This window comes from Gnatocerus cornutus, chromosome 3 (assembly GCF_029298725.1).
Source record: "Gnatocerus cornutus isolate USDA-ARS CGAHR chromosome 3, icGnaCorn1.1, whole genome shotgun sequence".
NCBI classification, from domain to species: Eukaryota; Metazoa; Arthropoda; class Insecta; order Coleoptera; family Tenebrionidae; genus Gnatocerus; species Gnatocerus cornutus.
In genome coordinates this window covers 17,202,063-17,226,644 of record NC_142235.1, presented here as the reverse complement: position 1 = coordinate 17,226,644, position 24,582 = coordinate 17,202,063, and the positions used below count along the sequence as shown (strand labels likewise).

At 37.7% G+C, this 24,582-nt stretch overlaps 2 protein-coding genes across 3 annotated transcripts; one reads left to right on the top strand and one right to left on the bottom strand.

Moving 5' to 3' along the window:
- Positions 1 to 97: 97 nt before the first annotated feature.
- On the bottom strand, positions 98 to 22,101 carry emp (epithelial membrane protein). 2 transcript variants are annotated; one of them, XM_088031682.1, is made up of 10 exons: positions 21,995 to 22,101; positions 21,820 to 21,904; positions 6,701 to 6,792; positions 6,486 to 6,646; positions 6,120 to 6,261; positions 4,469 to 4,675; positions 4,194 to 4,420; positions 1,882 to 2,048; positions 1,453 to 1,834; positions 98 to 598 (listed from the first exon to the last, which is right to left on the bottom strand). In XM_088031682.1, the coding sequence occupies exons 2-10, from the start codon at positions 21,857 to 21,859 to the stop codon at positions 487 to 489; spliced, it is 1,530 nt and encodes a 509-aa protein (XP_087887808.1). In that variant the 5' UTR covers positions 21,860 to 21,904; positions 21,995 to 22,101; the 3' UTR covers positions 98 to 486. The 2 variants fall into 2 exon arrangements, with proteins under 2 accessions (XP_087887808.1, XP_087887807.1); XM_088031681.1 differs by lacking the exons at positions 21,820 to 21,904; positions 21,995 to 22,101 and adding exons at positions 9,769 to 9,934; positions 10,233 to 10,379.
- Positions 22,102 to 22,318: 217 nt separating this feature from the next.
- Positions 22,319 to 24,003, top strand: Dph2 (Diphthamide biosynthesis 2). The gene is made up of 6 exons (XM_088031683.1): positions 22,319 to 22,578; positions 22,625 to 22,737; positions 22,784 to 23,004; positions 23,052 to 23,189; positions 23,237 to 23,502; positions 23,549 to 24,003. Exons 1-6 carry the CDS (start codon positions 22,432 to 22,434, stop codon positions 23,960 to 23,962), a joined length of 1,299 nt encoding a protein of 432 aa, XP_087887809.1. The 5' UTR covers positions 22,319 to 22,431; the 3' UTR covers positions 23,963 to 24,003.
- The last annotated feature ends 579 nt before the right edge of the window (positions 24,004 to 24,582 follow it).

The window sequence follows — 24,582 nt, the reverse complement described above, 5'->3', positions numbered from 1 at the left end:
GAATTACGCGCGGGTAAATTGGTGGTTGCCTATCCGTCCTGCTGTATTGTTGTACAGTTGCGCGCGAGAAATTCAAGTGAGTAAAATTGCGACTACATACAAAATACAAATTTTATTGTCCAAATATACAACTTTAACCATTAAAATACAGTGAAAATAATAAAAAATGACTATTTATATAATATACATAAAATTACAAAGGACGGATCTTAAAATAATTCTAAACAATCACTTTTTCCCTAAAGGTCTATACATCGCACTATACCTCATGTAAAAATGTACAAAAATACAATTTCGTCGTTTGTCTTTTAATCACCGTTGACGTAAGGCACAATTTTGACAAGAAACACCAACAAATTTTTGTACTAGTAAAAAAAACAACACCTAAATCTCTAAAATCGCTTATCCCTAACATGAGCAAATTGTCCTATTCTAAAACAAAAATCGCATGACTGCTTCGTTGTTCACAACTTTGATCACCCTTTTTTAATTCCTAGCTACGTTTCCCATCGGGACATCTTTATTCTTATTGGCTGGCGGACCCACGTGACCTGGAGCCAAATGGAGGGAGCTGAGCCGATTGGCGCCCCGGACCAACCTGCCGAAAAAAACGCTCGGTTTTTGTGACCACTCTGTATAGAATACGCCAACACTAATGTTCCGGCCCAAAATCGCTATTAATTGTGACGCTACAAGGTGTTTGTAAATGTTTCTAGCATCAAAGGTGGCTCTCGAATTCCTGTCATGCACAATTTTGCCGCTTTGTTTTCATAGTGAATATAACTATCTTGATTTTTTTTTATAATGTTACTTACGTCAATGACGTTTCAGCGACGATTTTGTGTCCAAGTTTTTCATTTTCAGGTTTTAAACCACAACTAACACAGTTTATTTCTCAAATCTTAGTTTACTCCATGTTTGAGGTTAACTGCAAATGTCAATTGAAAAATTGAAACTCACATTTGTAATGAGCGGCAAATTTCTATAACATTTCATAGCCACTCTTGATGCTAGAAACATTTATAAACACCTTGTATAATAGTCATTTGTGTACCAAGGCCAAAAAGTGTTTCTTTTTTCGGCCGAGCCTGTTTTTAATGGCCGAGGCGAAAGAAAGCGAGAGCAAAATGGCACTTTTTGTGAATTTACAAGTTAATTAATTTTTATTTATGATTTATTGGTTTAATCATTTATAACAACTGAATAATTGTAAATATTTATGAATCAATGGGGGGGTATTGTCGATATCTTGATGTAATATGCAAATATGGATAGATGGCGCCACCATAGATCGGCCAAAAATGTTTGCGACTAGAAAAGACTTACTTTTTGACCGCTTTTGAGGCCAAAAAAGTCCATTTTCAGTTTAAGTAATTAATTTTTTATAGCTTCATATTTAATAGCGATTTTGGGGCGGAACACTAATGTTGGCGCACCCTGTATATTACGTACCTCCAGACGGCGACGAGGAGGAGTAACACCCCCACGGCGAACAACACCCCCGAGAGTGCGGCCCTGGCGATGGGGGGCACCGTCGTGGCTAGACCCATCAACCCCGTCATTTCCTTAGGTAGTCCATCAAGGCCTTCTTCAAACCACATGATCGGGAAGATGATGTCTGGGAAAGTCGCGACTTGCTTGATATCCACCACTTGGGACACGGCCAAGTTGATTTGGATCCTGGCCTTGGCGCTCATCGCAGTGCCCATGATGGGCTGGACGTCGATGTAGAATTGATGCTTTTCGGGGTCTGCAGGGGAAATCCCGTCCAAAGCGGTCCGGTAGCTGTCATTGGCTAAGTAGAAGTGGGGGAACGACAGGAGAATCGGGGAGTCTGTAAAAAATTGTCAAATCCAACAGGGGAAGGTAGGAAAAACTCACCGTATTGGCACAGAGAGACGTTGAAAAAGCCGGCGGGGGCACAAGGGGGGCCGTGGGGGCAGAAGCACAAGTTCTCCGGTTTCTCGTCCACGTCGGCGAAGACGTCGAGGGGAGGAGTGAAGCGGTAGGCGGGGATGTCGTCGCTTGCTGTGACCGATTTGTCGTATCTGAAAAAAAAACGTTGCATTTTTACGCTTACTACGATTTTTTTTTTCAAAATCCACGGTTGCTTGATAAATGAACAAATTTTCAGTCTTGCCACATCTGACACAATAAATGATTACAAAATAAATCTTCATAAAATGAAAGTTCCTGTTACCGAGAATTTATTGTCGGAGATTTAAAAGAATTAGAATAACGGTTTTCCGGGAAACATTACTGTAACGGAACAAAATATGCGAACGTGCGCAAAAATTGTGTAATAAGAATAATACGTCCATCGATGTTTTATTTGACATTTTCGAACTGTCAATAATCGCTCATACCAACTGTATTTTAAATTTCATCGCCTACTTTTGTTGTGTGGTTGATGGACGAGAAAATTACAAAAGTACTTCTAATAAATAATAAACTGACTTGTACTCATTAATTTCCAATGAACGTAATTCGCAGATGAAATTGACACGGTCTATATACAGTCAACAAATGTCACTTTTACTGACGAGGCCGATAAAAACAGTTTATGAAAAACGGTCAAGATTGCTGTGAAAAACAAAAAATCCAACACGCTGTCATTTTCTTATTATTCAACGTCACTTTTTTTCAAAACGTACGTTTTCCGTGGCAACCTGACCATTTGGCCGCGGAAACTTCGCCCCGTCCAATTCGTCCCGAGCCAATTTTGATCCCTTATGGTATTTGATACGAAAAACGTAACTTAAAACCGCGTAATACTTTCTCCTCGTTCAGGCCCACAATCCCCCAAACCCGGCTCTGTTTTCACTTGGAATTCGTTGAAATAACCATTTCGACTTTAATTAAAACAATAAAAATGAAAAATGCCATATCGTTTCAACAAACGTATTAATTTAACACTTTCTAATTCCGCTAACATGGTTTGTTTTGGTACTGTTAAAATGTCACGTGCATAAAAACATCTGAATAGCGCGCACCTTTCATCACGGTTGGCTATGTGTGTTATTTCATTGTTTAAACATAATAACTCGAATTATAAACAAAATAAACATAATTTCATTGCTGCCAATAAACAACCACGATCAAGGCCGTGTTGCAATTTTCACCGTCGTATATACAGGGTGGTACGAAAATACGCGACGTGAAATAAACAGTGGTACCAACTTAATTTGAATGTCGAGGCGTCGCAGTTGACACATTGACCGCTTCGTTATTTCTAGTTTTCTTCGCACTGTCGTGGAACTAATCAAATCACGGTTAACCTCAAACTATCACGCCATGACAGACTGAACTACCAGAGCGAGTCGTACCAACATAGAATTTTGAAAAATGGAGCTCACCGCCTCTTTTAAGCAGTTCTACATGTATGAAATGTCAAAGTCGAGGGGACAGGCCTGCCAACCGTTTCAAATTTCAAAGCCTGCTTCGAAGATTTAATTGCAAAAATAGAAAAGTTCAGCAAATCTTGTAAATGGAAATGCAAAATCTAGACACCACAGGAAATGTAGAGAAATCTGTATGATAATAAGGAGAATCTAGAGAATCCAAAGAAAATGTCCAAAGAAAAATCGACATTATGTACAGTAATTTAAATATACAGGTGGCTGAACTGCTGTCAAAGAAACGCGACGCCGTTAATTTAAACAGATTTTGCAGCTGTCAGGTGTTTCAGCAGCAGTCAGTTGGCATTCCTGTACAGTTGACAGACATGATTTTTAAGACGACATATCAAGATAACAATCTATAGCCAATCAAACAAAAAAAATCGCCTTGATTTATAGAGACACGGTATCGATACTACACTCACGAGCAAAAAATTTGGTCGTTAAATTGAGATTTATAGGTTATGTTGTGGACAAACAACCAATCAAGCGACAAACTTTATGCAAAACGTGTCGAACACTTATTTTTTGCTCGCTATTGTACTTAAACTAAAAAAAAGAAACCTGTAATGAAAGTGGGTAACCCTTTTTGACAGCTCGAAGTGTCAAATTTAAAATTTCGAGATTTATAAGTTATGGTGTAGACAAACCAATTAAGCGACAAATTTTATGCAAAACGTGTCGAACACTTTTTTTGCTCGCTATTGTACTTAAACTAAAAAAAATCTGTAATGGAAGTAAGCAACCCTTTTTGACAGTTTGAAGTGTCAAATTTAAAATTTCGAGTTTACTTACACCAAAGGCAAAATCCTGCAGAGGTCCTTGTCGTAGATATGGATGGTGGTATTCTTGGTCATATGGGGCGGGAAAATGGACCCATCCGACCCCATCAAGCTGTTGCACTGGTCAGACGTGTAATGAGTGAGATGCGACTGTCCATTAAACCGATCAATCAGTCCATATTTGGTGATATCCGACGCCCCAGTGAACATCGTAACCGTATCTCTAGCCGTCCCATTTTTCTAAATAAAGAATCTTACCATAATGGTAATCAATCGTCACCAACTTACATTGTACATAAGCCCGAATTCCTCGTAAGGCAATTTCTGCTCTTTGGGCACCACATCCTTCGCCAACTTCAGCAGCGGGTCTTCATAACCCCACAGCAACTGTCCCACGGAAACCTCCACGAATGGTTTAATTTTCAAAATATCCATAATACTGGCCATGGCCAGTCTCAGGAACCTCGCGGCATGTTTCGATTGGGAAGTGGCGCTCTGGAACAGAAAAAATTTACATTTCTGAGGACTTTTTTCGATTTGATTAGCAGGAACTTTCTCTGGCCACTTTATATAACGCGGTGGTCTACGCTAAGTAGGAAAAAATAAATGAATGTCGTTCGGGTGATCTAGATTTTCCGCTCGGACGAAATCGGCTCGTGGCGGCGCCGCAAATTTGTTTTTTGGAAGCGGTTCACTTCAGTTGGTGTGGTTGAAACGGAGATGTTACGAAACACCCTGTATATAAATTGGTTTGTGGGGTTTTAACAACCTAGACACGGATCCGCGGGCGAAATGAAGCGCAACTGCCAAAATTTCGCCATTTAGTGATTTGTTATTCAACGTTTGCAAAATTTTAAGATTTCAGTTGGTAGCTCTGTCACTAAGATAAACTGTCAAAAGTATGTCGGCTTCGTATTCGAAAATTGTCATATTTCTCAAATATACAGTGCTCATACGGAAAAACTGCTGCAAGTGGATGGTTCTATTGTTAGCTCTTGACAGTTATAACAGATCTGATGGAATGTCAAAAATGCCACGCTGACTAGACAATCAATCGGATCGTTAAGTAAAAAAACGAACTTTTGACATTGACCGCTGCCAAAACAATGGAACCCACAAAAAAGAGAATACAGTCGTTAATCAAAAAAGTGTGAAGCTTGACGATCCAATTTGCGATAAATAATCGCCCTGTATAACTGTGCAATTGTACGCGCGTGGAGCTAATTCGCCATTTTTAAACCACTTCCCCGGTAACGGGATAGAAAGGCGTCCAGCATTTTCCATTACTTTAATTGGCTATAAAGTGCTTTATCGCCCTAGGAGTTATAACAAGTGTCAAAAGTCAGACAAAAAATTTATAATTACGAAGCTCGACACTTCCGCGTGTAGTTGGCTTTGTTCACTTCCAGGGCCAACTTTGGCTACAAATTTTGTCGATAAAAACAAAATGTGGACAAAAACGAAGAAAGTCCAATTTTTGACAGAATGAGCTCACACCTTCAATGGCCCGGCGCGAAAGTGAGCGTGCCAAAAATTGCATGACGATTATTACTATTATTATTATTAATAATGTAGAAACACCCTGTATATGCAGGTGCAAAGATTTGTTTGCATTGTAAAATCTATGAGTAATGAGTCTGACGAACAACTCCAATGAATCACGAGTGCAAACTAAATTTTGTTTATACAGAGTGTCAACAAGTTCCGACTAGAATATCGTAGTACTAAAACATCGAACGGCGCTCTTAAAAAACGCCCTGTATGTCGCGGTAATTCCAAGATCACCCGTGCCTTGATTAACAATCGCGAATCAATAAAAACAAGTCCATAATGAAATTTTATGTCTTCCTTCTTCGTTTTGATCCACGCACACTACGACCGTTGCAAAAAAAAAATTGCACCTCAAGGCCGCAAAATCAGAACCGTCTTGATCACTTACCAACATGGGTATGTTGGGCACCACGACGACGTCGTCTTCAAGGCCGGCCGACCTGGACTCGTCAAACATGTAGATCTTCTCCTGATTGAAGGAAACGGTACCATTGTCGTGGAACTTGATGTTCTTCTTCTCCCATTTCTCCCTGTAACATCAGAGTAGGTCACGTGCTTCCGCGTTCGCAATAATGGCGGCGATAGGGGAAGTAAAGTTCCGTTCAGTTACACAATATTTGTCTTTCGTAATCGTGTAGCTCGTCCCGTTTTTGGGACTTTCTCCGCGCTTTCATCTTATGCAAGAGATGCGTGGTGCGAATTTTTTTTTTATAATTACGGTGTTTAGAATAGAGGGTGGGCAACTTTCACTTACACGTAAACGTATGGTCCTAATTCGTCGACGATGGGTTTAGACCCATTATTGAGGAACTCGTCGGCGTTGGTTACGTTGTAAATGTACACTTTTATCATTGGTACCACTGGGGGTTTGGCCCACCAACCGAACGATTGGGAGCCATTCCTCAACGTAATTTCCTAGAAGAATGACATAACCTCATTGTGCTAATGATAACAATTCAAGGTTCTTACGTGATTTATGAAGAATTTGACCCAGCTACTGAAGAAGATTATCACGATGACTCCGAATAAGATGATGCCGACAGATGCCGCCACCACGAACCCTGCAACAAAGAGGTTAGGTTAGATAATGGCGGCGAGAGGGGAGGCATGACGTCGTCACTCGTCCGACCTGTTAAAAATATTATAATCTCATATCGTCAATAAACCAGTTTGTGGAGGTGACCTCACTGGTGTTCTCGCGGGCTCAAAGACTCTCATTAACAGTAAAAATTTTAACCAAGTTGGTACCCTTGAAATTTGCTCTTTGACTCGGAAAACATACACGCGCTTGGTCAATTACAAGTTTACCTCCCCGCCGACTCCCCTCAAGTACAGAAAGGGGAATTGCCGCCCGAGGGGGGCGATAAGAAATTAACACACAAAACGACAAATGGAATCATAAAAAACTTGTGAGAAATCAGTGGTACCATCTCAAGAACCACAAAAACAATACAAGGTTTCGGAAGAGAGATCTAAAGGTGAAGGACCACAACAGATTAACAGTTTGATTGAGTAGCTCAGTCTCCCATTGAGATAACAAGATGCGTGCAATAAAAATCGGTAAAGTAGAAATCGTGATCTTTAACCTTAAACCCACTGGAAGTCTGTGGTGGAATTAATTTTTCTAAAAATAGGTTCCTCCGCGTGTACGGTAATTGCTGTGTTTTTCCACACACGTCAATTTTTTCAGGGTTTAGAATTCTAGGTTGGTATGCCTGATTTTACAAGTTGTCTGTCAATTTTGTAACCAATGAACAATATTACAAGCTGCTCAAAAGTGCCAACCTAATAAAGTCCCTACTTACGTCAAACTTAAGTAAGAAAACAAAGTTGGTACCACTGTTATTAATGTGGACATTCTCTATCTACTATTACGTTAATTTTTTACAAAGTTGGCAACAAATTTAATTTTATGTTGACAGTTTTTTGTTTTTTAGGAACTTTTTGTTAGATTTGCAACAAATTTATCTTTTAATGTTAGTATGCCTAAAATTTCCGTTGACTCAAAGCTGCTCAAAAATGCCAACCCAAAGAAAAACTCCCTACGCTACTCACAAAGAAGGGCGGCCTAACAACATAAGTATGTTGGTAGCCCTGCCTCCTTGACAACTCTCGTTTCGTAGTTGTAACAGTAAGACAAAAGCACTACCAAAGTAAACATACAAGTCAAAAATTGTCAAAACTACCAACTGCTCAGAAACAAATACTACGTGATCAAATACATTTGTTTGGTCAAATTGGCCATGAATTACCATTTTACGACTTCTTTTCTATGTTAATGTCGTCAATTTTATTGTTAGATAATGTTTAAACAGTTTGCTGAATCCTTAACCTAAAAGTGCCTGAAAAAATATCAAAACTGTTGGATTGCCAACAAAAAATTCTAAATTGGTAGCACTGCTCGATATTCCAAAATGACAAAACCACCATATTTAAATTTCCATGACTTGCTTACATACACGACAACAATCTTTGACTTTGGTTAGTCAATCATTTTAACCTCAATTTATCAAATGGACAGTTTGGAATAGTAATTCAACTGTTTCAACCACCATCAAACTGACTTTTCCATAGCCTACTAAAACATTTATGCTCGATATTCCAAAATGTCACAACCACCATATTAAAATTTCCATGGCCTGCTTATAAATACATATCGTTGCATTAACAATAACAATTTTTGACATTGGTTAGTCATTTTTAACCTCAAATTATCAAAACCAGAGCTTGGATTAGTACTACATTTCATGCTCGATATTCCAAAATGTCATAACCACCATATTAAAATTTTCATGGCCTGCTTATGAACACACATCGTTGTATAAACAACAATTTTTGACATTAGTTAGTCAGTTATTTTTAACCCCAAATTATCAAAACCAGAGCTTAGATTACTAATTGATTATCAAGCTGGCGTTTTTCCGTAGCCTACTGCGACATTTTAAATTCCAAAGCTTACTTTGTTTCCTTGTTATGATAGTTACCCGTTTACTTTGAATATTAAATGTCAATCCGTTCATTTGTTCTGGTCGCTGTCTGATTTTTGACAGGCGCGTATTTCCACCGCACGTATGCTTGAAAGGAAAAGTTATTTTGCCCAAACTTAATTAACAGACCCCTGAGGGAAGGTAACTGACAAGAGCACAAAATGGTTGCTTTCGCTTTTAAGATGGCGCTTAAGGGGAAGTAAGTACGCACTAATTCTCATATTGTTTACCGCACTCAGTACCTATTCTCCGCATTCCGAGGATTTTTCTTCCGGTCGAATGGATTGATTTGAAAGGTGCTAAAGTAAAACCGTGATAAAGAAACCTTTTAGTGGTTTTCTTCGCTCAAATTGAGTTGGCCAGGTCTGTATTGACATTAGTGGTACTTAAACGTTACAAAAGCACTTCTTCCGCCATCATAACGGCGCTCGAGGGGAAGAATAAGAGAAACTCATTACAAAGGTAAGTTCATTGTTCATTCAGAAAATAATAACGTGAATACATTACCCGTAATGGCGCTGGAGGGGAGGTTACGCAAAGATTTAACAATGTTTCACCAGAAGTAATTAAAAATGAGTTTCCCGAGCATGTGTTTATGGTCCCCCCTCCTCTGACATTCACAGATTGTAAATATTTTTCAACTCCGCTATTGTTTTGTTTCCACATTGCCGAAGACGTTCCCGTTAACACAAACATCCTTGGAAGAATTTCGCAGTGGCGCCCAACGCGGGGTCATTGTTTGTTTCATCAGCGCTTGCCTAACCGCATTGCGACAGTCCAGGCCTGGGAAGACTGGCGCCCAACGGGTGGCTCCCCATCGGATTTGGGTCAGGTGAATATGTAGGTTGAACGACCTCGTCGGAAAATGCACGCGGAAGTGCAACCGAGCGAGGCGTCAAGGTTGGCCGTGGCGGAGATTTGACAGTTTTGACAGTGTCTTTTCTGACCTCGCGTCGTCACGATTTGCCAATCTCATCGCTATGCAAGGGCCGAGGTGCACGCCAATGGAATAAATTTTTTCATGGTCGACTCGTCGATCGAGATACTTACACCACTTTCTCAGGAAAGCGCTGCTGAGTTTAGCGCAGAGTTTCTCTCTTCCTTTCATTTTTCGTTGTAACTTATTGTTTTTCTAAGGAGGTACGCACTTCACTTGAGCACTGTCACTTGTTTTGATCGGCACTTGTTACTTCATTGTTTAGGATCCTGGTTGGCCCTGGAGTAGTTCAATGAGTATAAGGTGTGATTAAAGAGTAGTTCGTCTGCTGTTACGTCAAATCGAAACCAGTTTCAGTGAACTCAATTAGCGAAGAAAAACCAGTTCCCACAGTGAAAAATCAGTACCCGCGCTTCGATTGTTTCAACATGGTGACTGCGATGCGCTTAGAAATCACAGTCACACTAACCCATAAAGTAACCCATCTGGGCACCGGTGCACCAGCGGTTACCAAATAATTTAGAAAGTTACACGCCGCCGGCTACAACACAACAGCAGACGATCTACAATGACGTACCGTGTGACGGGGGTTCTCCGAACGTTTTGGCGAACGAAAAAAAAAAAGAGCGCTGTGTGCGCGCACCGAGCGAAGAAAGAACCAACTGAGAGGCTAACGGCACGTTACACCTGATCAAGTCTTCAGCTATGCCTCAACTCCCCTCTCGGAATTCGCGAGGGGAAGGGGAGGCGGCGAATTCTTCCCTCCCCTCGACCGGAGGATTTTTCAAAAGTGCTCGCTTTTGGGCTAGCACGACCTTGGCCACTTGATTTTCGGTACGATGTGGAAAGCGTTAGTCAACACTTCTTCGTTTCATAATTTTCAAGTCGAGGAGTGAAAGTGGATGATGGCTTTGATCAAGTTTCACATTCCGGAATATATGGGACCTGAAGACTTTCCTTTGGGGTCTAATGGCTTTTAGATGGTGGTTGGGGTTAGTGGCCAAAACCACTTTTTGATTCGAGAACGGCGAACGAGAAATTCCTCGACTGCTCATATGCCAAGGAAAAGGAAATTATTCCAAAACGGTTATGTAACGGCTCCGGTCATTAAAATCTCTCAAACTCGTGGATTAATATTGATTTTTGACCACAACCGATTTTTTTTTCTTCTCGGAAATGTATGCTTCATCAATGTCTAACTCCAGATTCTAATGAACCAATGAGAAATACCAATAATTCCCAGAACTGAGAGCCATGACGTCATAACATTCTTCTATTGTGAATATTGTTTTTAATTGCGGACTTTCATTTTTATTTCTCTGCCTACATGTTGTTGAATTTCTTCAACTAACCGTTGTCGGCCATTTAAACTTTCCAAGAAGTTTTAACATCATATAAATCATAGATTACAAGTTTTTTGACAGAGGCGGCTTCAGGATTTTGTGCGGTTGAGCTTCCGTGCGTTACTTTTGTTGCGTCACATTTGTTGACCGCAAATACGTAAATGTCGAGATAAAACCGCTTGATTTGTCTGAACGACCACATTCTTAAATAATTACAATTTTGTAAGACTAATTCTAAATTGTCATCGGGGAACTGTCAGAACTTACATTTTCATTTCGGTTTTAATAACCATAAAGCATAAGTGTGGAAACGTAATCTATAACGGAAACATCAACATAACGAACTGTGTATATTAAACATAAAAACAAAATTAATTAAACAAAAAGTTATAACTCTGACGTAATTGGAACGGAAATTATCGCGTTGAGTAAATTATAGTAAAATTTAACATGATAAGAATCGCCCATTCATACATTTTTGTTAGGCGTTGTCTCGGGCGTTAATATACCCTCGGGAATAAAAAACTTATTTTTAACCCTTATTGCTTAATATACTATTTTTGATATTTAATAGCGAATAGAAATAGATTTTGCGTCAGTGCTAATGAAACGTTTTGTTAAATTTAATGGTTTGGCTTATTACAAGTAATAAAATAATAAAAGTACTGTGGACTTTTGCAATTAGAGAATGCATGGAAATGCAGGATTTAATTTCCGAACAAATTAAACTGATCAAATAAATAGCTAGTGGAATATTTTTTTGGACTATTTATGCGAGTTTTGTAGAGTTATGTTGGCTGTCTTTAATAAATTAAAAAAATTGACTTTTTAAATCCGAGATATGCAACACCGGATTACTATATTTGTCGTAATTCCGGAGATATTAAACACTAAATGTTCCGGAGTTTCAAAATTTTGCCTCTGGCCACTTCAATCCTTTCTAATTCTATTATTTATTGACAACCGTTAAAAATTCGCACAGGTTTGGATTCTGCGTGAAATTCTGAGTAAAATGAGCACCAATAACTTAAGTTTGCTTTACAAATAAACGAAATATTGACCGAATTAAGTTTGCAGAAAGTTCATTTTTAATAAAATTTTTTAGTGCAAAAAAGGCATTTAATATCTTTGAGTTTACGATCGAAAGAGCAGCTCGAGATCTATCAACTGGTCAAATCTTATATCAGTAGGTCAAATCGTTCACAAAAAACCATAATTCTAAAAAATGTTACCGTTTTAATCAATTATTTTTTTTTTAAATCGACCATTGAATTTAAGATATCAAAGAACGAATTCTAAGCAACAAAAGCGTGAGCAAAATGATGACGACAACTAGATCTTTCTATCTTTCGCAGTTCCGAAAATATTGAACACTAACTGTTCCGAGCTTCAAAAATTTTGCCCTTTAGTCACAATCCAAAATTTCAGTTGCTTCTAATTCTGTTATTTATTGACGTACGTTAAAAATTCGCACATTTTTGGATTTTGTGTGAAATTCTGCGTGAAATGAGCACCACTAATTTAAGTTTGCTTTACAAATAAATGAGATATTGACCGAATTTGGTTTGCAGAGAGTCCTTTCGGAGTCATTTTTAACTAAATTTTTAGGTGTCAAAATGGCATTTAATATCTTTGAATTATACATCAATCGAAAGAGCAGCTCAAGGTCTATCGACTGATTAAATCTCAGATAGGTAGGTCAAATAATTTACGAGTGGTTGTCAAAAAAACAAAATACCAAAAATTTTCACCGTTTGAGTCAATTTTTTTTTTTAAACATCGACTATTGATTTTTGGAAATCTAAGAGCGGATTCTAAGCAACAAAAGCGAGAGAAAAATGATGGCGAGAACTGCATCTTTCTATCTGTCATAGTTTTGAAAATATCGAGCGCTAGACATTTTAGAACTGAAAGTTCCCTATCCAAAATTTTAATCGCTTCTAATTCAGTTATTTGTTAATTTACATTAAACAGCAACATACTATTGGATTCTGCGCGAAATTCTGCGTAAAATGAGCACCAACAACTCAAGTTGACTCCACAAATAGGCGAGATATCGACCGAAATAGAAATAGAAATAGACAAACGTCATAAAAATAGAAAAAAATTAATGTTTTACCATGTTCTAAAAATACCATATAAAAACTTCTAGTAAGGTCACATGATACTTTCATTCCTTTTAATTCATTATTTATTAGGTGTTTATTGCCGTTTTTCTTCAGTTTACTCTTCCTACAACATATTTACTCGTTTTGACTTTTTTCTTTGACATAAATCCTGATTTTAACCTTCCAACCGTTTCCTTGACTATGACCTTCCTCAAAACACACTTGTAATGTCATCATAATACCCATAATCAAATTAAACATTTTGTCAACTAGTCAAAATGTGTTAAACGATGACTAGTAAAAACAGATTTCACGAACATTTATTTTTACTTTACCTTTTCGATAAGTTGCGCGTCATCTAAGTGCACCATGTTCAAACACAGTTCATAGTGCGACCAAAGTCATTTCATCAAACATCGACGCAAGTATTTAATTACACAGACTTGTTAGTGTAATTGGTAAAAAATAGATGTAAAAAGCGAGGATACAACTTTTTTCCACACGCGCAAGGCTTTTTTGGTGGCCTATTTTTGAACCCCCTGTACATATGTATGTACATAATATAGTATAGAGTATTTTAAAGATTTTTTTTGAAAACCACTGCAGTGGTAGAAAAACAATAACAGGATAATGAAGAATAACGTAATTGTGCAATTTAGAGACAAAGGCAATTAAAAAGTATTTTTGTACTTTCCAAATGACGATTAAATGGTAGAAGCTTCTTAATGGAAACTACAAGATTCTCGGAAACAGGTTTAGACCGCAAATTTGAATCCTAAATTAATTAAGTCAAAGTCTTCTTGTTCTAATCTATTTTTATCTCTTCTGTTAAAAATAAATCCGTAGAATAATGACTCACTCTGTGTATGAAATGTGCAACAAAATTTACCCAAAATTTTCACTTTTGCTGTTTAGAGAGTTTACTTTAATGCGGAAAATCACCTGTGATAATAGACAGGTAATTGACCACTCCTCTCGTGGTGATTTTCCATGTCTTGTAATTTTAGTGAGAGTATGTAAAGAGTTATGGTAACAAAATTTCGAGACGAATTTTAAAAATCAAAAACACAGGTCTGTATCAAATAAAACGAAGCCACATTGTAGTCCAAAGAATGCAAAGAAAATGACTTCGATACCGACAAAAATAAAAATTTGGAATTCGAACTATCGAAGATCGATTTCTAAGCTAAAAAATTGCGAAAAAAACGATTTCGAAAAGGGTTTAAAGATATTTTGCTTAATTCCGGAGATATCGAGCAAAATCGTCAAAATTTTGACCCTCTGGCGACAACCCGAAATTTCAAACGCCTCTAATTCAGTGATTTGTTGACTGATTAAAAAAACAAAGGTGGTTTTGGATTCAGCTCGAAATTCTGCGTAAAATGGACCCATATAGCTCAATTTTCCTTAACAAATAAACGAGATATCCACTGAAATAGATTTTCAGAGGATGTTTTTAGGGTCATTTTCAAGAAGCTGTTTCGGGGTGAAAACTACGTTTAATAGCATTAAATTATATACCGATCGAAAGAGCAGCTCGAGATCTATCAACTGGCTAAATCTCAGATCAATAGGGCAAGTAGTTTACAAGCGGCGAACAAAAAACAAAAAATTAAAAAATTTTCATCGATTGAGTCGCAAAATTTTTTGCCCAAAAAATTGACCATCGAATTTTCGACTTTAGCGGGCAGATTCTAAAGTAAAATGAGGCGAGAAAAACGATGGTGACAACCGTTTCCCAAAATCTTTCGTAGTTTCGGAGATATTGAGCTTTGAAAATTTTCCAATTCAAAATTCTATATTCGAAACTTTGATTGCTCATAACTCAGTTATTTGCGGACCGATCTTAACGAGTCTTACTTTTTTGAATTTTACGTGAAATTCTGCGTCAAATGAGCCCCAACACCTTAATATTGTTTCATAAATAAGCGAGATATCGGCCGTGTCTGAATTGACACAGAAAAGGAGCTGAGATCCATATTGAAAAAAATAAAAAAGAAGAAGAAATTAAAAATATTAAGTGTATAATACAAACAAATACACAATATAAAAATATAAGCAAAAATATATAAAAATGCCAGAAAAAATACATTTTTTCTGATCACGTCCCCAATAAATGTCACCATAAAAAATACTTATTATTTTAATGCTCACAAATTTACTCGTAAAAAATATGTTTATTAATTATCATTAAACAGAAGAAAATTAAAAATAAACGGCCAACATGACGACACATAATTAAAATTACTTACTTGCAAAAATACAAAATTGGTTTATTTTGCATAATTAAATTTGTAATTTGGTACTACAGAAAAAAACATGACATTTGAATGAAGCATAACCTCAAACAAAAATTTAATTTTTTTAAATAATCACACGTAATAATTATTGCATAATAATTCCTATCATATTTCCTGATTTTGAAATAAAGTGTCAAACTTTTCAAAATATTTAAACAAATACTTAGATCGTTCCAAAATTATATTCTTCAGTTTCTTTGTAATTAACATGCTTACGTTAGAACAAATACAGGAGATTCGGTTAGATCGCGTCGTTCAAGTTCTGAACTTTCTGAATCGGCAGTTTACATGCGTAAAATTGGCTTTTATTTGTTTTCTTGTACAGCTAAGACAACTTTAGTTATAGGAGAGAAATTAGCATTGAAAAAGTTTAGAGTCCCTGGCTCTCTTTTCCGTAAAAAACTCTTTGTTAAAGTAGCAAATCTGTATTGAGAGCCACTGGAAATACAATTTTCGTTGTTTTGTTGACTTTATTTTAATTTATTGTAATTTTGACGAAGTGACTTAATCCTAAATTGATTAGTTTTGTTAGTCGTCGAATTAAAATTTAAATTTTGTGGGGTATTTCCCACGATTTTTTCCAACAATTATTTTAATGACTCTTTGATGTTTTTTATCTTGTTTACCAACGTTTGTTGATTTTATTATTAAAATCGATTTTTTTACGATACTTTGTCCGTTTCATAACGAGATCTACTTATTTCGAATCACTAAAACGAGCGGTTTTAATTAACCGAACATAATTTTGATTCTTCTGCCTCGAGCACCGCCGCGATTATAATTAGCATGCTTTTTATTGTTCACGAGGACTCGACAATTCGCGTAATTAAACGTTGAATAAAATCCGTGATTTATTAAATCCTTTTAATTACTGTAATTCTATAAGTATTTTGACATCTTAAGGAGACTTTAATGGTAGTAGGAATCTCAAACTCGTCATAAATACCGGAGAATTGCTCATAAATTAATACGAACTATGAATTACCGCCAATTATTGTTATCACTCGCAGGCGCGGCGTTAATCACAAAAATTATCGGTAATCAGAACCACAATCACGCCATTTCCTGCCATTTCGCGTCTGCTCCGCCGTTGAAGTCTCCGAAAATTTCACCGCGACGCGGAAACCGCGTGCCGGAAATCTCGAATGTACGTCTCATTTTCAACAATTTACATCAATTAGGCGAGTTAGAAGTCCACTTTGATGGATTTGTTATTGTTAATGGTGCCTTGGGAATGTCGAAACCATTCCACCAAGGCCGTGTCACTTTTTTTTGGCTCGAAATTTCGTCAAAGTCGACGGGTCTTGACCGGTTCACATCCGAATTTTCGAAGTTTCCATTCGCAGCACGTTCAAGTTGGAAATGGACCAAGGAGAAGGTTCTTTCCTAAAATAATGGAAAAGTCGTGACGAAGACGAGCTGCATATTAAGCGCTTGCGACAGAGGAGAGGAGCTAAGGCCCAAACTCGTTTAGAAATGGTAATTTTATAGAAAAGAGGATTACGGTACAGGCTTCAGATGTGGATGTTCTTTTCATGGTCGAGTGTTATCGCGCAAAAATAAACAAAATGACGTGTTTGCACTCTGGAGGAACTTAAGTTGGTTTTTGACTTTTTTTCTCTGACGAGGTGGTTCGTGTCAACAAGATAAATGAACAATTGTGGACTTGTGGTTGATTTTTTTAATGGAGGATCAAGGTTGTGTGCTTTTAGAGGTATTTTGTCCATTGCCAACCACTTGGAAACTGATGTTTGTTGAATTTTTTGCTGCTTTAGTAAGTCAATCAAGTTGAAACTATATTAATTAACTGATCCCAAGAATCACATTACCATAATTAAGATAATTAGAAGTTGAACTAGACCTGGTTTCGGATTTTAGTTTTATAATGAGCTAAACCATATAAAAACTTTTTTTTCGCCACAGTCATGCCGTCTGCTTCCGAACTGTGAAAATAAATTTCGCTCCTAGAAGTAGATAAAGAAAAACGCATTTTGAGTTGCCTAATATTTAAGAAATTTTTATTCAGTGGTATTAAGTGGTATTAATAAATCTTGAAATTCGCAACTCTTAATTAAAAGTGATGGAATCCTCTTCTTGAGAACTCAAAGATCACCATTTTGTCAGAACTGTTACTGTTTTGTTAGCAACAGTTTCATAACTGGAGCCAAGACAATAAGTATTTTCCCACAAAAATAATTCAATCTGATAAAAGAGATTTTGTACTAATAATGGTGTTGATTCCCTCCATTGTAACGCCACTGGTAAATCTGACAAATTGTTTTGTTGAAACTGCCCTCTCAATAAAAATTTGCTTTGTTAACAGAGAGCTTTTTGCGTAAAAAAAGTTGGTGGGGCTCAAAATTAACTTCTTTTCGTTCTAATGCGAAAATTTGCCAAAATAAACGTCGAAATGTATAATTTTAGTTTAATAATTTGATTTAAATGACACATGTCGTCAGTAACTACGACATTTTGACGTTCATTTTATCAATTTACGCACCAGAACAAAAGAGACAGTTTTGAATACATAAAGGACTGATTGGGAGCCACTGGAAACTTAAATTACAACATCGTACTGCCCTCTAGTGCACTGAAAAAAAATTTGCTTTGTTGACAAAGAACGTTTAGCGTAAAAATTTACTAAAATAAAGTTAAAATGTCATCTAAGTAAATATGTAATTCTAATTCCCAGTGACTCTAAATAAACTAGAATTCTACTCAAATGACACATTGTCATCAGTAACGATGACATTTTGGTAAATTTACGCAATAGAACGAGGAAAGCAGTTTTGAATATTTAGAAGATTAATTGGGGGCCATTGGAAACTTAAATTACAACATCCTACTGCCCTCTAGTGCTCTGAAAAAAATGCTTTGTTGACAAAAGCGTTTTGCGTAAAAAACTCAGTGGTGCCCAAAACTATTTTCTTTTCGATCTAGTGCGAAAATTTGTCAAAATGTCATTTAACTACATAATTCTAATTCCCAGTAGCTCTAAACAAACTGAAATGCCACTTAAATAACACATTTTAACATTTATTTTAGTAAATTTACGCACCAGAACAAAGATGGCGGTTTTGAGTACTCAGAAAACTGATTAGAAGCCACTGGAAACTTAAATCATATCCTAAACGTCGAAATGTCATGTAAATACACACTTGTGATTTCCAGAGGTTCTTAAACAAACTCTATCGATCGTCCACAATTTGTTGACATACGAAACATATGATGACGAATTTGGATTCAGCGTGAAATTCTGCGTAAAATGAGCCCCAAAAAAAGTTAGTTAGCTTCACAAATCAACAAGATATTGACCAAAATAGGTTTTTAGAGGGTCTTTTTGAGGTCATTTTCAACGAGCATTTTCGGAGTGAAAACAACGTTTAATACCTTTGAGTTATACATCAATCGAAAGAGCAGCTCGAGACCTATCAACTGGTCAAATCTCAGATTGGTAAGTGAAACAGTTTACAAGTGGCAGTCAAAAAACAAAAAATTTAAAAATTTTCATTTTTAAAGTCAATTTTTTCCGACAATGTCATTTCAATACATACTAGTTCTAATTTATAGTGGCTCTAAATAAACTAGAATTCTACTTAAATGTCACATTTTGACGTTTTTTAAGTAAATTTGGGCACTAGAATAAAGAAGGTAGATTTGAATCTTTTGAGAACTGGTTGAGAGCCACTGAAAAATTAAATTTCAAGATCAAAAGAATGACAACTGGACGCCTATTTCAGTAAATCTCGATATTCCAAGAAAAAGAAAGACAGTTTTGGGCCACTCCACCTCTTTTACGTAAAACTGAATGTCAAATCAACAAACTTTTGAGCGTCACTGGAAATGAAATCAATCAAAACCTCATTCGCAATTCTAACCAAAACTAGTTCGAATCACAAACTTGTTCTACCCACTCGTTCATAAAGTGCTTGACAACACGCGTTTTATATAAATAAACGTGTAAAACCTGCTTTTCTCGAGTACCAATTTAATTAAATTTGCGCTGATATCTAATAAACATTTTTAATGCAACAAAAATCTGACTTTGTTGCCAACATAAATTGTCTGCATAATTAGGGAAAGTAGAAGACGAATCATATTTTACAAGATTCATCTTTTATGCGAAAGCAACAAAATTTCACTGCAAACTTTTCCTGCGACGTAAATTAACAAAAAAAAAAGATCACAATCAGCTCGCACTTTGGCACAAATTATCAAGACGGCAGTTACCCAGGAATGCCAACCTAAAAGTCTCAAAGTAGCTAGTCACCAATAAACATTTCTATTCTCATTTAATTAGGTACTTGACGTAAAAATCGTAAATAGAACCATAAAAAACAAATTGCCGCAATTATTTTTAACTTTGTCGATGATTTTTAAATCGATCGCATTACCCAACACATTACATAAAGGAAATAATGGAAATAATGACATGGTTCTATCTTATTTCAGCCCAATTGAAAAACGGTGTACTAATTAATGCAATTATTTAATTATCTTATCACGATGCAAATTCTGAAATCTAGTAGGTTGTGCATTTATCTTACACGTTGTTTCAGATGTTTGACATTTCAACTGTCATGACGTCATAAGAATAATAAAATTTCTTCGACATTTTTCATCAGAAGAATTCAACTGTTTTGTTTAATTAATCACTACTCTGATTACACTCATTGGTAAGAATTTTATCGCATTCTTCTTATTCATGCGATAAGCGCTGACGAAGAAACATTTGCAAATATGTAACACCTGAACTATAAGATATCGATAACGGTGCAGATATAATTTCAACGTTACATAAAACGCTAAATAGCAGTTAATGATGTTAGAACTAATTAAGAATTCTAAAAATATACTCGAATTAAAACTGCGTCAAAGCAGGCTGTGAAATTCAAAGTAAGTTGGTAGCACTGTGATCTATTACCAAACTACAAAAACAATTGATTCCAAGCCTGCTAAATGATGCGATGTAATGTAATCTAGTAGGAGGCTATGCAACCAACAATACATTGTCATCAATGCATTATTCGCGTTTTTTTTTTTGTTATGTTTGACTTCACCTACCCTTTGAGCCAATAGAATTCCAGATAAAAGTCTGATTGTCTTTGCAACATTTTTTGTCAAAAGTCGATCTAAAAATGTCAAAAAATTAAGACAATCGCGCGTCTTCTTGACATGTGTGACACTCGAACTGTCAAAATTTATGATGCGTCGCGTAAATAAGACAAAATCAAGTTGTCTTTGGGTCATGTGGGCGGAGTTAAAACAAAGTAATGAAAGCCCGATCATTATAACTTTTTAATTATTGTAATGATTTATTACTGCGTACATTTCATGGGATTTATTGCATCGTTTACACAACAATTTAATGGTTTATTAATTATTGTTATGGTAAAAATTACCATATCTTGTTATCTCATCCGAGGCTGTAAATTTCAAACTTTAAACTGTCAAACTGACAGGACTACCAACACAATTAAATTTCCAAAGCCCCCTTAATGTTGTTTTGATACAAACGCAATGTCAGTGTCAAAGTTAAACGTAATGACAAGTAATTTCACAATTGGTGGAAATTGTACAGTCGCGGAAATAAACTTTGGGCGTCATTTCTGCCGTCGCTGCAAGTAAAGCGATTGATGTAATTATTTCTGTTGAGATCATCAAAAGTCTCAATTTGACAGATCAGAGCTGCCAACAAATCTCAAATAATTGTAAACAAAGACAATAATTTGTTTTTTTCACCTCGAATTAGTTTAGTAATAGACGTGACGCAAACATGTAAAAAACGGGATCCGGTGTGAATGTAGCTACGAAGTTTCCAGTTAAAATCTCATCAAGTGACCGTTGGCCTAATAGTACCTATTTAGTGAAAGTTGCATTAAAATCGGTTCGGTGATTTTCTAGATATATCGTGCGTTCAGTTAGATCTAGCGGTAAAGTGAGTTTGAAATTAGACACATGAAAAAAGAGCGCTGGGCGTGACATTTAACCCAGAAACACGCGTGGGGTAATCTGCGACGTACGTTCTCTAATCCGCGGTGTCTTCAAGTAGCGTTTTTCTACTGAGAATGAAGAGTTGGTCCCACAATTGTGTAGTTTTCAACGCTCTGAAAATCGGCGAAAAACATTTCCCACACTTTTCCCCAGACAATGAAACTGCACGAATCTAACGTGACCTTGTCTTGGCGCTCAATTTTCCAAATTACGTTATTTTAAGTGATTCATTTGGGGTAATTAAATTAAATTAAAGAGTTGATAGCCATCACACTCTGCTATTGTCAACCGATGGACCTTGTGAAGATTTGAATAAATAAATTCGATTTGCGGTACAATTCTGGGAACAATAAAATTCCACTTCACACTTCAAACTCTGTGACGTAACAATAGAAAAAAAAACCCAAAAAAGGACTTACCGAGTCTACAGGATCTTCGATGAAACAGCGTCGACAGCATCTTCGAGGTCCAGTCACTAGCGCCCAAGGATTTACCCCTTCACTTCTGCAAAAAAGCAAAAATTAGAATTGCAAAATCGAATAACGGGAAAGTTAGAAAAACGCGTTTTTCTTTCCTAACACTGAAAGTGCATACCATAAAATGCAGATACGATTTTCACAATTTCGTGGGCGCGCGCTAAAAAAAACAAGTGAACCCGACAAACGAGCACAGCCGACTAAGCACTCTCTACGGTATTGTTATTTCTTTGTCTGTATGATTAAGTCGCATAATTATTTAATAATAATGCAATTACACATCGAAATTGGAGAGGGACGTGGCGAAAAAGGAAATTGTGATTTCTTTCCACACGTACGTAAAACCAGAACTTACCAGTGCCGGAAATTTAAAAAATCATTCGAACTAATGATGAGTAGGCGCAGTATCCCATTAGTAGGCCTGGTGTCTCGCCAGTAGGTCTTTTCCCCGCACGAGTAGTTCCATTACGTGTGCACGTAGTTCCAACGTCCTGTCATTGATTTTTGAACGTGAAGACAGTCACGTAGTCCCATGTCGGTGAAATATCGGCGAAAATGTCGCAGTTTTCCACCAACGAGGCCGTTAGCTTGGAAAAGGACGTGGAGTCGATGATAATTGAGCCTACGAAACCGGAGCTACTCGAACAAACGTATGAACTACAAAAGTGTGCGGAGTGGATTAAAGAACACGACTTCCAAAAGGTGGGCCCCCTTGATGGTGATGTATAGTTCTAACGACTCCTTTCAGGTGTGTCTTCAGTTTCCAGACCACCTCCTGGTGGACTCTCCGGAGGTCGCTTTGAGGTTAGAAAAGGGACTGGGGCGCGGGGTGTACATCCTCGCTGACACCGCCTACGGAAGGTAACGAAACTTCCTCCCCAAACACCCCCAAAACTGTCTTTTTTAGTTGTTGTATTGACTACGTCGCTGCGGCCCACGTGGGGGCCGACGCCATCATCCACTTTGGACCAGTCTGCTTCTCAAAGACAGCCGCGAAAATCCCCTTTTTGAACATCTACGAGAAGGGGGCGCTTGACCTGGGGGCCCTCCATGGAGAAGTCACCCAATTTTTCCCCCGTGACAAAGAAATCGTGATTTTACTCGACACCGACTTCGTCCACATGAGGGGTAAAATGAGGTTATGTCCCTCCAGAGTACTAAAACTCCAATTTTAGACGAAATTTCCGCGAGATTTCCTTCAGCGAGCGTGAAAACTCTTGCGGATGACCTGGATCTCGAGTTCACCACAGTGGTGTTCCTCGGTGGGCGCAATTATCTCCGGAAGCTTCCCAATCTGAAATTCTCTCTCAAACGTGAGTGGCTAAAGTCGTTGGATTTCAGCTAAATTGTTGTTTTGTAGCTAAAAATTTGTACTTTTATGACGGCCGGCAGAGCCCTAGCTTATCTAATTACGAATTAGATGAAAGAATCATTCGCCGAAGGTATTTTCTGATTGAAAAAATTAAAGATAGCAATACTGTTGGTATAGTTATAGGAACGTTGGCCGTTAAAAATTATTTACAAGCCATCAATCGATTAAAAAAACTCATCAGTTTGCATAATAAAAAGTACTATTTAATCAGTGTAGGCAAGCCCACTGTGGCCAAGCTTGCCAACTTCCCTGAGGTAAAACCCTCAATTGTCTCTCCCCCTATAACTGTCTTCATTTCAGATTGACATTTACGTGGTGGTAACTTGCTCCCTCAACGAAATTTTTGACAGCAGAGACTACTATAAGCCCATCGTAACAATGTACGACGTAGAAATGGCGCTAAATTCAAACTCCGACCCTTTGAACTTCAGCTATGACTACAACGACGTGATCTCAAGACCCATCGGAGACGTTTGTGACTCCAGTGACATTAGTTTGTTGACAGGACACATTCGGGGCGGTTCTAACGTGACTGTAGGGGACGAGCTTGTGGCCAAGGAGGCGGGGACTGTTGCTTTGAACACATCGCATGGGGCGGGGTTTCTAGCTGCGAGAAGTTGGAAAGGGCTGGACTTGGACGCGCGGGCCCAGCCCACCATAGCGGAGGAGGGGCGGCGCGGGATCGCGCAGCAGTATAGCGACGAAGCTAGTTAGACTTTTGTTTACTGTTTGTTTAAATAAATGCAAGAAAGACACTGGTAGTTTTGATAATCTTAAGCTCCACCCACATTAAGAGATTGATTGGATTACAGAGAAGCTCCGCCCACAGCTCTTAAAAAGTCTATTCAAGACCCATCGGAGACGTTTGTGACTCCAGTGATGTTAGTTTGTTGACAGGAAACATTCGGTTAGAACCGCCCCGAATGTTTCCATTGAGTATAGGGGACGAGCTTGTGGCCAAGGAGGCGGGGATTGTTGCTTTGAACACATCACACGGGGCGGGGTTTCTAGCTGCGAGGAGTTGCAAATGGCTGGACTTGGACGCGCGGGCCCAGCCCACCATGGCCGAGGAGGGGCGGCGCAGCAGTACAGTGACGAATCTAGTTAGACTTTCCGGTAGTTTTGTGAACCTCAAGCTCCACCCACATTAGGGGATTAATCGAATTAGCGAAACTCCACCCAGTTCTTAAAAAACTAGATAGATCGGAGATTTTTGTGACTTAAGTGATGTTGATTTGTCGACGAGAAACATTAAGGGCGGGGACTGTTGCTTTGAACACATCATATGAGGCGGGGTTTCTAGCTGCGAGAACTGGGCGGAGGACTGTTTGTTT